Source organism: Cyprinus carpio, chromosome B15, assembly GCF_018340385.1.
Source record: "Cyprinus carpio isolate SPL01 chromosome B15, ASM1834038v1, whole genome shotgun sequence".
NCBI lineage: Eukaryota > Metazoa > Chordata > Actinopteri > Cypriniformes > Cyprinidae > Cyprinus > Cyprinus carpio.
The window spans coordinates 23,650,948-23,664,886 of NC_056611.1; the positions used below are offsets into that span (position 1 = coordinate 23,650,948).

Sequence of the window (13,939 nt, forward strand, 5' to 3'; positions counted from 1 at the left end):
CTGAGTTTGTTCATCTCGCTTCGTGCTACAGGCCACTGGTGTTAAGATCAATGGAAAAGCAGATTGTGGTCACTAAGTCAAAGTATCCACTCACATGCTACACATGAGACCTCATCACTGCCATCAGCACAGTCATTTTTCCCATCGCATAAAAATTCTTGTGGGATGCAGGCGCCATCTCCGCACCTTTCCTCAGCTCTGCCACAATCTAAGAAGAACAACAAAACAAAACCTCGTCAAGTTTCCTTCAATGGCAAAATTTAAAGTATCATTTTAAAGTATGCCACAATGAAGCAAGTTTTAAATATGATAAGTTCTCCAGGAAGATGCCATAGTTCAAAATAAGTTCAAATTAAAGGGTTAGTTCACCCAAAAATGAAAATTAGCCCACTTTATACTCACCCTCAAAGCATCTTAGGTGTATATGACTTTCTTCTTTCAGACAAATCTAATCAGAGTTATATTAAAAATGTTTCTTGCTCTTCCAAGCGTTAGAATGGGAGTAGGTGGGTGTTTTGTTCAACAGTCCAAACGTACTCAAATAAAGAGCGCGTATCCATAATAAAATGTGCCCTATACCACTCCAGGGGGTGAATAAAAGCCTCCTGTAGTGAATCAATGCATTTTTGTAAGAAAAACATCCATATTTAAAATGTTATTAATACTTTTTCTCAGTTCTGCTGATGGTCATATGTGTAAGCCGTTTTAGGCTGATGACGTAGGACAAGTGTTGCCAAGTCCACAGTTTTCCAGCGGAATTGGGCTACTGTAACTCTGTTGCCGTGGGTAGTTTTTCATGTCCCCGGTTTGAAGCAACACCAATATTGTGATATTTAGCCCCTGAGGTGTTAATTTTACCCAGGAGCCCTGCCAAAACACGTGTATTTTACCACAAGGAATGCGTTTTTTTAACTGGGAACACAATTGGGCTAGTTTTGAGTAGCAATTGGGCGGTTTTTATTGTGAAAACCTGGCAACCCTGCATTGGATGTACACGTCGCTCACGCGCCGCTGATTAGTGACAAACACGGAAGTGTGGAAGAGAGACAGCAAAACAAAATGGCGGTCACGAATTAGAAGCACAAAACAAGGATTTGTAAAGAAAAATGTAGAAGGATTTCAATATAAGCCAAGAGGAGACTGTTTTCCTTTGCTAAAGTAAGGAAACTTTTCTTCCTTTGCTCCTGTAAACAAACTCGCAGCATATCTCACAGACGTGAGCATGACACCTACGTCCTACTGTACGTCATCTGCCCGGAATGGCTTGCACATATGACAGTCAGTGGAAGTGAGAGAAAAGTGTTTATAACATTTTAAATATGGATATTTTTCTTAAAAAAAAAAAAAAAAAAAAAAAAAAAAACATTGATCGCTACAGGAGGCCTTTATTCAACCCCCGGAACCATATGGGGCAGGTTTTATTACGGATACGCACTCTTTATTTTACTAATCATGTAAATTTGAACAAAAACAACAACATACAATAAAACTAAAACTTGAAAAATATAAGACAAAAATTAATAAAAATCCAAAAAGACACATCTGAAAGAAGAAAGTCATATACACATAGGATGCTTTGAGGTTGATTAAAACATGGGCCTATTTTCATATTTGGGTGAACTAACCCTCTAAGTTAGTGCTTATATGAATCCCAGGAAACAGCTGGTCATGGGACCTCATTGCAGTCCCGCTTTATGGAGATAAAACACCTGCCACTGCTTTGTCTGTCAATACTTAGTGTATCCTTAAATGTATTTTGTTTCATTTGAATTAACTTCCTGAAAGGCAGATGCTGATATAAATAAATACAATCATTAAAACATAATAGGAGAAACTCACCACAATGTTCTTCATCACTATTGTCACCACAGTCATTTACTCTGTCACACACAAAGACCTGAGGCCTACACAGGCCATTACTGCAATTGAACTGTTCATTTTCACAGTCTGAAACACAAAATACATTCAACTGAATGTGTCAACATAAAATTTATCTGAAACATCACCTGACTTTGTCAATTATTAGTACAATGTAAACACTCTTCAAAAGGTTATTTCAGTTTAAGTTTACTGGTTAGGCAGCAAAGAGAATGCAAAATTATAATGCAAATCTGAAGTTAAGTAATTAAACATAACCATGCTTTCATAAAACATATACACTATTTCCAGAAGCATTAGATAATATAAAGAACTGATGTTTGAAATACCACCTATAGTATAAATTATGTTTAATACATAATGTCATTCATTTATATATAATTATAACATTTTAGTGTTCATGTTTTAAATAATGTCCTGTGCATCTAAAAACAATAAGTAAAAATGCCAGTATTTAACTTAAATTGGAGGAATCTGTCCAATCAGTTTAAGAAAACAACATACATCAGAGAATAATTAACATAATTACTGATGTAGTTTTTATTCATTTGGACTAAATTTTATATGAATTCTGTCTTTGAATTAGAATTTTGAATTAATCTTCCTGTCATTCTACATCGGTATCCCGTTGGACAGGGCTAATTTAATTTAAAGGTTTAAATTTTGCAAAATCCTGACAGGGATGAGACTTACTGCAGTTTTTCTCATCACTCATGTCTTCACAGTCATTCCACCCATCACAGCGTTGCTCATTTCTGATGCAGTAGCCTGAGGTACACGCAAACTGACCAGGGCAAGCTGGAGATGAAATTCATGAGAGTGAAAACAGGAAGACAGCCAGAACTCAACACAAAGAAGAAGTTAAAGAGAGTTCTAATGATAGAATAATGTGATCTGTTGGTTTTAAATGGTCCTGGATCAAAATTTCATCACTGCATTTAGCTAGTCATATTGAAACACCGGGCTTACGTACGGTTTACAGGGTCAAAGGTGGTGTAAGTGACACTGAAACCCTTATCAGTATAGGATTCATCTGAATGGAACTTCACTTCCAAGGTATTGGTGGCGCTAGAGAGAACAAGTCTAGGTTTCTCTCCACAATACCTTTAAAAATGGAGGAAGGAATGAAGTATTAATACAAAAAAGACTAAGAAAACCAAAAATGAATTGGCAACAGACTACTGCAGATGGTTTTCAGATAAATTAACATCAAATGTATTTATTGGGCCTTTTGCCATTTTATTTCATAGACTATCAGGAAGCTGACAAGAAACGATGGGGGATATTTTTCTGGCTAGCATGGCAGGATAGATGACAGAACTTACTTTTTACCCAGCACCTCTATGAAGTCTTTGTGACAGATGCTGGTGTCCACCCCCGGCTCTTTCACACGGAACATACTGAACTCAATCTTTATCTTTCTGTCAGCAGGAACCTGCGGAATCCACACAATGTTGTTCAGGGTTATTTTCAAAAGGGCATAACTCAATAATAAAACAGCCTAATGAGAGAATCCAAACACTTTACAACTCAGGATAAGTAGTTTATTCAAATACACAGATGTTTTCATTTACTCACATCAATGTTCCAATCCCATATTACTTCTTTTGTGAAACACAAAATGAGATGTAGGCAGAATGCATGAGCTGCTCTACATAAAAGTACTCTACACTTATGCACTATATTTCAAGCCTTCTGAAGATGCGCAGCCAAAATGTGAATTATTATTAGCTGAATTATTATTAACCACATATTTACTTAAAATACATACACTACTGTTCCAAACTTTGGGGTCAGCAAGATTTGTTAAATGTTTTTTAAATAAGTCTCTTACGCTCAGCAAAGCTTCATTTATTTGATAAAAATACAGCAAAAACTGTAACACTGTGGAATATTATTACAATTTAAAGGAACAGTTTTGTATTTATTATATTGTAAAATGTAATTTATTCTTGTGAAGCAAAGCTGAATTTTCAGCATCATTACTCCAGTCTTCAGTGTCACATGATTCTTTCAGAAATCATTCAGAGATGCTGATTTGGTGCTCAGATATTTTGCCTAAAATCTGCTTTTGTGTTTCACATAATTCTAAATATGAAGAATAGATAGTACAACAAGGCTTACACTGATGTGCCAGTTGCAGTCCACCAAAGGAGGATAGAAACTAGGAAAATGAGGAGAGGTGAAGTTTCCAGTGGGTGCAGTCAGAGATGCTCCACAGGTCCCAGCTAGAAATTAATATTGAAACAGATATTATTGAACTGAAATGGAATATTTTCTAGACCAATTCAAAAAAAATTTCCAGTTTCACGGCTACAAAGACTTTTGACTAAGATGATGACTTTATAAAATACTAAAGCATTTGTACAAAACAATCACTGACGTTACCAGCAATAGCGGGAATGGCAGTGTAAACCGCTCTGAATCCAGGTCTCTGAACCTTATCTGTGATTAGGTTGACGAGCATGATGTTACCAGAAGAAACAACCTCAAGGGGATTTGTAGGAGGTCGAAGTCCACATTGTCTGTGATGAAAAGATGCAAGTAGTGTTAGAATTGTGGCAACTGTATAGAACAGTGCTTTATTTTTATATACTAAAGTATACAGGTGCATCTCAATAAACTAGAATGTCGTGAAAAAGTTCAATTCAGTAATTCAACTCAAATTGTGAAACTCGTGTATTAAATAAATTCAATGCACACAGACTGAAGTAGTTTAAGTCTTTGGTTCTTTTAATTGTGATGATTTTGGCTCACATTCAACAAAAACCCACCAATTCACTATCTCAACAAATTAGAATATGGTGACATGCTAATCAGCTAATCAGCTCAAAATACCTGCAAAGGTTTCCTGAGCCTTCAAAATGGTCTCTCAGTTTGGTTCACTAGGCTACACAATCATGGGGAAGACTGCTGATCTGACAGTTGTCCAGAAGACAAATATTGACACTCTTCACAAGGAGGGTAAGCCACAAACATTCATTGCCAAAGAAGCTGGCTGTTCACAGAGTGCTGTATCCAAGCATGTTAACAGAAAGTTGAGTGGAAGGAAAAAGTGTGGAAGAAAAAAAAAAGCATAACCAACCGAGAGAACCGCAGCCTTATGAGGATTGTCAAGCAAAATCGATTCAAGAATTTGAGTGAACTTCTCAAGGAATGGACTGAGGCTGGGGTCAAGGCATCAAGAGCCACCACACACAGATGTGTCAAGGAATTTGGCTACAGTTGTCGTATTCCTCTTTTTAAGCCACTCCTGAACCACAACAAATGTCAGAGGCGTCTTACCTGGGCTAAGGAGAAGAAGAACTGGACTGTTGCCCAGTGGTCTAAAGTCCTCTTTTCAGATGAGAGCAAGTTTTGTATTTCATTTGGAAACCAAGGTCCTAGAGTCTTCTGGAGGAAGGGTGGAGAAGCTCATAGCTCAAGTTGCTTGAAGTCCAGTGTTAAGTTTCCACAGTCTGTGATGATTTGGGATGCAATGTCATTTGCTGGTGTTGTTCCATTGTGTTTTTTTGAAAACCAAAGTCACTGCACCTATTTACCAAGAAATTTTGGATTACTTCATGCTTCCTTCCTTTCATTTTCCAGCAGGATTTGGCACCTGCCCACACTGCCAAAAGCACCAAAAGTTGGTTAAATGACCATGGTGTTGGTGTGCTTGACTGGCCAGCAAACTCACCAGACCTGAACCCTATAGAGAATCTATGGGGTATTGTCAAGAGGAAAATGAGAAACAAGAGACCATAAAAAACCATAAAAGAAAAATGCCACTCCAAAACACCTCAGCAGCATTGGTCTTACAAAGTTGCCACAAACTGATCACCTCCATGCCACGCCGAATTGAGGCAGTAATTAAAGCAAAAGGAGCCCCTACCAAGTATTGAGTACATGTACAGTAAATGAATATACTTTCCAGAAGGCTAGCAATTCACTTTTTATTGGTCTTATGAAGTATTCTAATTTGTCGAGATGAATTGGTGGGTTTTTGTTAAATGTGAGCCAAAATCACCACAATAAAAGAACCAAAGACTTAAACTACTTCAGTCTGTGTGCACTGAATTTATTTAAACACAAGTTTCACAATTTGAGTTGAATTACTGAAATGAACTTTTTCACAAGATTCTAATTTATTGAGATACACCTGTATATCAATGAAATTGCTTGATGGGAAATTGACTGGATGAAAATCTGTGTAGTGTGCATTATTGGTATGTTTGTTCCTAAAGTGCATTTTGTCAATGTTTAGGGGTATATTAGTCTCGTTCTTGGCAGCTTTCTTTGGCCAAGGCCCGCCTATGAGAACCGTTTGACCGACATGTCAAACAACCAATCACAGTTTGTTTTTTTCTGCATCACATTTTGGGGCGTGGAAATGTCGCCACAATAACAGACTGGTGTGTAAAACTCTCGGATGTATTTGAAAGATTCTATGCCGCGAACTTTAAATATTTCACATACTTTTGAAACTCCAGTGTTTAGTTGATTCTGATAAGCGCTCGTCATCACAGTTGTAAACACTACAGCTTTCTTCTTTCTTGAGGGGGTTTGGCACAATGGTATCTTTGTTTCCGGACAGAACATTAAAGAACGCGACGCACACGTCTCCCGGAAATACTGTATAATTCAACCAATCCAATGAAGACTTCAACACTCCTTAAGTGTTTCCACTTTTGTGTGCCATATGCATCAGACGTTTAGCCAATGGTCCGTGGGCGTGACGTGTGAGACAGAGACTAGGAGTATATAAGCCCCTAGATGACCTCCAGCCTGAAAGATATGGGCTAAAAACCCATTTTTTGGGCTCTTTAAGATCAGAAATTCAGTCAAGGATGTCCAAATTTTGACTGGCAGTGTGAAACTACATGACAAGCAAAGTCAAATGGGTATATCGAGTCAAGAAGCCTCACGAGAACGAGAGAGAAGAGAGAGAAGAGAGAGAGAGAGAGAGAGAGAGAGAGAGAGAGACCGAGACCTGGGGCGTAACAACATTATTAAGAACTGTATGGCTGTGATGCACAGAAACTCTGTCACCTTGGAAACGGGGCAGAGGCTGAGTGTTGAGAGAATTATGTTCAGAGCCCACTGGCTGCAAGATACAGTTTGCAATCTATACACTTCAGGTGATTTGTTACATAGCATAAATAAATCAAGAAACTTAAAAAAAAAAAAAAAAAAAAAAAAAAAAAAAAGTGCTTAAAAAAAAGTGCTTCTTTACTAAAGTCTGTCATCACCTAGTGATAAGGTGACTAAAACTTGGCATGTATCTTAAAGGTGCTAGAGAGGGGTCTTAACAAGCCAATCTTCAGCAAGAAGCCTTAGGCCAACTGTGAAAATGAAACTGAACTGAAATGTTGTGTAACTAGCGCCTATGAGAGGGCTTCATGCTTTAAGTTTAGAAGGTAGAGATGCATTAAGGATATTACATATAATCTGTACAGTATGTGCTACGTTTTCAAAGAAATTATTTTTTTTAAAGCCTTAAATGGATCAAAAGTGACATTAAAGTAGGGTGACCATATGGCCATTTTTACGGGATGTGCCCTTGCAAGGATTTCTATATTAGCAAAAATATCCAGGTTTGGGCTGTTTGCACTTTGCCGATCGATCGTTGTACGACATTCACGTGAGCTATAGAGAGCAGAGCAGATGGCTCCTTATGCTTTTGAATTGCTCTCGCTGTACTTTGGTGTCATGTAGGTGTGTCGCGATATACCGGTATTGACGATAACCGTGATATACAAAGCAACAATTATCGACATCGTGTTAATTTAGTGTGTGACGACATACCGCAATATTTAAAATGAACAGTTCTCTTATGATAACACCACATGTAAATACTCCAGCGCCAGTACCTGGTTGAGCTCCCAGGTGGCAGTATTGTGCCTTAACGCTGACATTGTCACGCAAGAAGATGACGCAGCACTTGCAGGTACTCCGAGGAGTGCCGTGTTCGTCAGAGTAAGCTGTCATTATTTTCCCAGTCATAGAATGGGAAACGTTATATTAACCTGTTAACAGCGGTTTTCTGTGTTCATATATTTAAGTAAAGGGTGATTATTTTAATAAGTACCACATTTTCTTTAATCATCTTATTTTTGTTTTTGCAATCAATACAGCCTGAGCGTAGTAACACTTTATTTTTGTTCAAATCTATTAACAGTTACACGATTAAAGCTGTTCTTTTAACCATGAATTTTAACCATGAAATTAACCATGTTAATTTCATCATTTACTTATGGATTATTAAAATCACATGTGTTTGTAAACATTAATGCACTATGAACAAACATGAACAATGCACAACTATTTTTATTAACATTAACAAAGATTAATAAATTGTGTAATAAATGTATTGTTCATTGTTCATTCATGTTAGTTAATACATTAATGTTAACAAATGACATCTTATTGTAAAGTGTTACCAATAATATTTATTCATCATACTGTTGAACTTGACAGTATTTTCTCTCTTGTTATTTCATAGGCGCTTCAAAGAAGACAGAGAAAGCCAGAGTCTTGTGCCCTGCATTTATTAGTATCCTTATGTTCGTTGTGTGAAAAAGAAAAACTCAATAAACAAAGTTAAAAATTATTTGACTGACATCTTTTCCCCCCAAGATTTCTAAAAATATCACAATATATCGATATTGTGAATTCTTATGGCCACAATAACGTGATGTGAAAAATCTAATATTGTGACAGCCCTTGTGTCATGCAATGATTGGTGCGCAGCAACACTTCAAGTAGAATGAATAAACAAACACGTGTGTGTATTTACATCGCTTTGATCGTACTCTGTAGATTATGTACAATACCTGCATGTTATTGGTCAAACTACTTTAGATGTTTTAGGCAATATAAAATCCTGGCCAGGACGTGTCCCGTATAAAAAGCACATATGGCTACCCTACATTAAAGACTTTTATATTGCTACGAAAGATTTCTATTTCAAATCAATACTGTTATCTTGAACTCTCTATTCATTAAAGAATCCAAAAAATGTATCACAGATTTTACTAAATATTAAGCAGCATAACCATTTCCAACTTTGATAATAAGCATTTTTTTCTTGAGCATCAAATCAGGATCACGTCACACTGAAGACTGGAGTAATGATGCTGAAAATTCAGCTTTACATCACAGGAATAAATTACATTTGAAAATAAATTAAAATAGAAAATGGTTATTTTGAATTCCAACAATATTTCACAATATTAATGATTTTTTACAGTATTTTTGATCAAATAAATGCAGACTTGGTGAGCATAAGAGATTATAAAAGATTGGTTGTACACAGAGATTACAGCACATGTTAATTTGAAGTCCCTAAAAGTGTTTTTTTTTTTTAAGAAAAGAAAAAAGGCTTTATTTTCCTCAAAGTGGGGAAAGGTTTTTATGGTATTCAAGTGATGATAAAGCATTTCAGCCTTTTAACTTTATATTCATTTAAACAGCATTGTTTTAGATTATGGTAAAACCTAAATGACACAAATTAAATATGAGGATTGAAAGTGGCATGTACTCACTTTGTGATAGCATACGTGCTGTCAGGACTGAGAGAGTCAAAGATGGCTACATAATCATTGGTACAGCCATCCTCTGTGTGGAAGGTCCTGAACTTGACAATGATGGTGTAACCTTTAGGAGCACGGATCTGCCACTGGCATCGGGAGTAAGGTGGGTATCTCCTAGGGTGTTCCGGAGATGTAAATTCTTTGCTGGTGGTGTCAGCCGTAAGACTGTAAAAGCATTTCTCTGATAACAGAAACAGGAAAAGTAGCAAGATCTGACCATACTGCATTCTGGTAAATAACATACTAGTTCAAGTACACGACAGATACATCAGATAATTGCTGCGCAGCAAGTATAAGAAGCACCAAAGATCCTTAGCTCTCACAAAGTGGTTGAATCGAGTGATAAGTGGCTTCTTGGATGGGAAAAGAGGCCGCTCAAACACCTTAAAGTCTGCATGAACCAAAACTGTGACTGGATTTTCTTCCTTATTGTGACATATTTGTTGGTGGACCAGCACCTAGAGATCTCTACAGCCCTGAATGTCAGCGGAGACCATGACAACTAGATGAGCCCCAGAGACAAATCCCCAACAAAGGCCTCATCACCTAGATGGTCATCAGCACAAGACCATGAGAACCAGACGAGTCCTCCGCACAATCTGACTTTGCTACTGCCTGGAATTAAACCACACCATGCTGGTTTCGTCTGGCCAGAGGAGAACTGGCACCCCCGAATGAGCATGGTTTCAAGTTTTTTTCTCTCCATTTCAGTCAAGGATGGAGTTTTGCTCTATTTCAGACAAATTGAAAATGTTTTTTATGTAAACATTATTATATGTAAATGTACTTCTGTTTGTTTGTTTTTCTCTCTTCGCCACTGGAGAGACCATTAAATGGATTTTAAAATGAAATTAATTTAATTATTTTTAAATATACTATTATTTGCTATTATTGACATAACCTTAAATATTAATGCTAAAATAATATTACATTAAACATTAAGCTTGCAGGGGTTTGTGAGTTGATGAATAGCAAATTAAATCATTAAATAATAATAATAAAAAAAAAATCAAAATAAATAAATTGTGGTATTTAACTATTTTACCTGCTTGTCATGTGACCAGCAACCCTGACAACCTTAATGTGCCAATGCGTTATTAAATTATTGAAATATTAACTCTCAGAGGGTACTTATTTAATATTTTAGGTCAATGTGTTTGGCTGACAAACATTTGTTTTGGAATCCCTGGTCTCAAATAAGCAAAGTCTACAAATCAAGTTATTACATTTTTTTTTTTTTATGAAAGATTACAAGCCATTCATTTAATTGAAGTAAAGAGAGTCTATTTTGCTTTCATGTTGACTCTAAAGCCATATGAAACCTCCTTGAACTTGCAGTTTAATGCAGATAATTTAGACATTTGTACAAAGGTGCTGTTAAAGAGCTGTAGCAATGCTCACTTTGGTGGAAAAACAGGTTTTTGAGATCCCTGTGCTGTTGTGCACAGCAAAGTAAGTGGAAGGGAAAGCAAGCGAGAGACAGAGCGAGTGTGAGATGGAGTCGGGCAGGCATTTTTCAGTGAGTGACAGGAGAGAGCATGGCAACCCAGGTGGAAAATTACAGTGCAGCGGTGACTGAAATGGAACACACTTTACTCACTGGATCTGGGGTCCCTGACCATCCGAGGGTCTGTGGCTGCAAAGAGAGAGAGAAAATGATGCATGCTGTACTTTTTCAATCCTCTTTCCTTCCATTTTCCAAAGGCCTGTCAGACATTCTGTTCCTCCTCCTCCACCCCTCACCTTGACTCCGACGTTCACAAATACCAGTCTTTCACTTCACTACAGCAACATGAGTCTCTGTACAGAGATATCATTTTAAGCAGGGCACTGAGATGCCACTCAGACCCGCTGCTCTCGTATATATAATGCAGATGGGGACCGGAGAAGGACAGAGAATTACAGTTTTTTGCAAAAACAAAGAATTACTTTGTTTCATTGAGCTGCACAATGGGGAAAGTCCCTGCCGTTATCTACAATGTTATTAAAAAGCATCAGTGTTCCTAAAGGGGCCATTTCATACATTTTTAATCATTGTTTTTGTAATTTACATACATGTTCGTCATTGCATTTTGCTACAAAAGCAGTCATAATGTTGTTTTTCACAACCATTTTCAATATAATCTTCCGTTACTCATCCTAATTACTGCACTGTGACGGTGTGGAACAAACACGTTCTCTTTATAATTAGCAATCATCTTACATGAAGCAGTGATGTTGCTGGCAGTGACTAAGATGTCCCCAACTCGTTTGCCCTCCTGCCGGAAGCTCCTCCGCAGAGCCTCGACCACACGCTCCTCTGTCAGCTCTGGGACGATCTCTTTGTCCCTCTCAGGAATGTCAAATTGAGACCAGTGATACGCTAAGGTTCCTTCACTACAGATGCATGATGGTGCAAAGTACACATATTATTGAATGAAAGTACAACTTGTAGTACATGCTCATGCATAATGTACTGATACAAATTTTAGGATTTGCTTTGCATAATGCTAGTTGCTATGGTGTTTTATGTGATTTTAAGAATTATGCTATGCTAGGTCTAGATGGTTCTGACCCAAATCAAAAAAGAGCCCATTATGTATGATACTCTGATTCGGTATAATGGATTTTCTCTCTGTCTTTATGGTCTCCAACCCTGAGCATGAGCAGTAGTAATAGTTGAACTGGAAATTAATAATTTGTATTCTATTAGGGTGATTTTTTTTAACCCAGATTTTATGAGACTTGTAATTTATCTCTATCTGCGGAGCCACTAAGTATTAAAATCAAGACATAAAGAATGATCTATTGTTTAATTTAAAAACTATTAGATTTAGAGAGCATGCTATAAATTTCACTTTGTCTGAATCAGGGAGCTATAGTTCAGCTTTACCTGAAGGCAGTGATGACAGACTTGGTATAGTATTTGGAAAGGAGAGGATCTCTGGTGAATGTATCGTTCATCTAAAAAAAAAAGAAGGAGATTATTGTCAATTATAAGTAGTAACAGTACAATAATTAACACATAGTCAACTCAAATTCAATTAAATTCATGTTGTATTGCCCTTTTATTTTGAAGCAGAAAATGCTTATTTCAATGATACAATTATGAAAATCAAAATAAATATTTTATTTTATTTTATAAATAAACTCTGACTGTCATTAATTATCTTTCAAACCCGTAAGATAGTTCATCTTTGGAACACAAATTAAGATGTTTTTGATAAAATCCGAGCGCTTTCTGACCCTGCATAGACAGCAATGCAACTACCAAGTTCAAGGCCCAGAAAGGTAGTAAGGACATTGTTAAAATTGTACATATGACATCAATGGTTCAACCGTATGTTACCTTTCTGGACCTTGAACGTGTCAGTTGTGTTGCTGTATGTGCAGGGTCAGAAAGCTCTTGGTTTTCATCAAAAATATCTTAATTTGTGTTCCGAAGATGAACGAAGGTCTCATGGGTTTGGAACAACATGAGGATGAGTAATTAATGACAGAATTTTCATTTTTGGGTAAACTATCCCTTCAAGTAATATTAAATAAAAAAAAATATTAAGATGAACACTGATAGTCCTAAAATAGATTGTTTTCTTTTATTCTGATTTTACCATAAAATATGACACGTGTGTTGTGACATTCACATAACCTGTAATGTGACTGTCACCTAGCGAATCAATGCGATGGGAAGTTGTTTGTTTGAGGAAGGCCTTGCTAAGGAGTCCCATCCTGTGCTTTTGAGCATGATTGGGAAGAAATAAACAGATTTGACGAGTCTGTCAGCTAGACGCCCACTGTCATCTTTACCTATTATACAAGCACCTTTTTTTCTGTCACCTACACAATCAAACATTAAGCTTGTGATATATTGCATGCCAACAATATGAGTACATGCCATTTGTGCTATCTATGCCACTTCAGATGACGCATCATGAAATCTTTATGTATAGACACCTTGAAAGTCTTTAAAAGCATTAGTACAGTTATTGAAGTCTATGTATGGATTTTTTTTTTTAAAGAAAAAAAAAAACAGATAAAACTGATTCACTTGAATTTAGAATCAAGATTATAAAAGGAAGTCAAGGTGACCAGAATACTTACAACACCAACAGCAAATAAAAGTCTGAGAACAAAAAAAAAAACAAAAAAAAAACAAACAAAAAAAAAAAAAAACACACTCACAATTCCTTCCAAGTCCCTTGCCAATTGTTGGAATTCTGCACTGTCGGGATTCTCGTATACTGGGCTGTACTCAGGTTTGAGAAACTTAATCTGTCCGCTGTAAACCCGTGTGGAGGAGCTGTGTTTATGTAAGGTAGCCTCATTTTCCAATTCTTTGCTCCTGACTGAGAGAGGGAAAGATGTTATTAATTGTACACTAACGTTGACAAGTTTGGGGAATTGTATAATATCCAAGGTACACATTTCCCTTATTGCATTTTCAGAAAGATTTGAAATATTTGTCCTCTCCCCAAATTTGTCAATACCGAAACACAGTAATAATAATT

At 36.7% G+C, this 13,939-nt stretch overlaps 1 protein-coding gene across 3 annotated transcripts in view; it reads right to left on the reverse strand.

Moving 5' to 3' along the window:
* Window positions 1-13,939, reverse strand: part of LOC109103650 (suppressor of tumorigenicity 14 protein homolog) — a 35,665-nt gene that overhangs the window by 8,032 nt on the left and 13,694 nt on the right. For all 3 annotated transcript variants that reach the window (XM_042739908.1, XM_042739910.1, XM_042739909.1), the window contains exons 3-14: window positions 13,614-13,777; window positions 12,325-12,395; window positions 11,656-11,828; window positions 11,053-11,088; window positions 9,405-9,633; window positions 4,267-4,403; window positions 4,003-4,106; window positions 3,204-3,313; window positions 2,852-2,982; window positions 2,572-2,676; window positions 1,840-1,947; window positions 95-208 (exon numbers count right to left, since the gene is read on the reverse strand). In XM_042739908.1, the coding sequence (XP_042595842.1) occupies window positions 95-208; window positions 1,840-1,947; window positions 2,572-2,676; window positions 2,852-2,982; window positions 3,204-3,313; window positions 4,003-4,106; window positions 4,267-4,403; window positions 9,405-9,633; window positions 11,053-11,088; window positions 11,656-11,828; window positions 12,325-12,395; window positions 13,614-13,777 (1,482 nt within the window). The remainder of the gene's footprint in view (window positions 1-94; window positions 209-1,839; window positions 1,948-2,571; window positions 2,677-2,851; window positions 2,983-3,203; window positions 3,314-4,002; window positions 4,107-4,266; window positions 4,404-9,404; window positions 9,634-11,052; window positions 11,089-11,655; window positions 11,829-12,324; window positions 12,396-13,613; window positions 13,778-13,939) is intronic.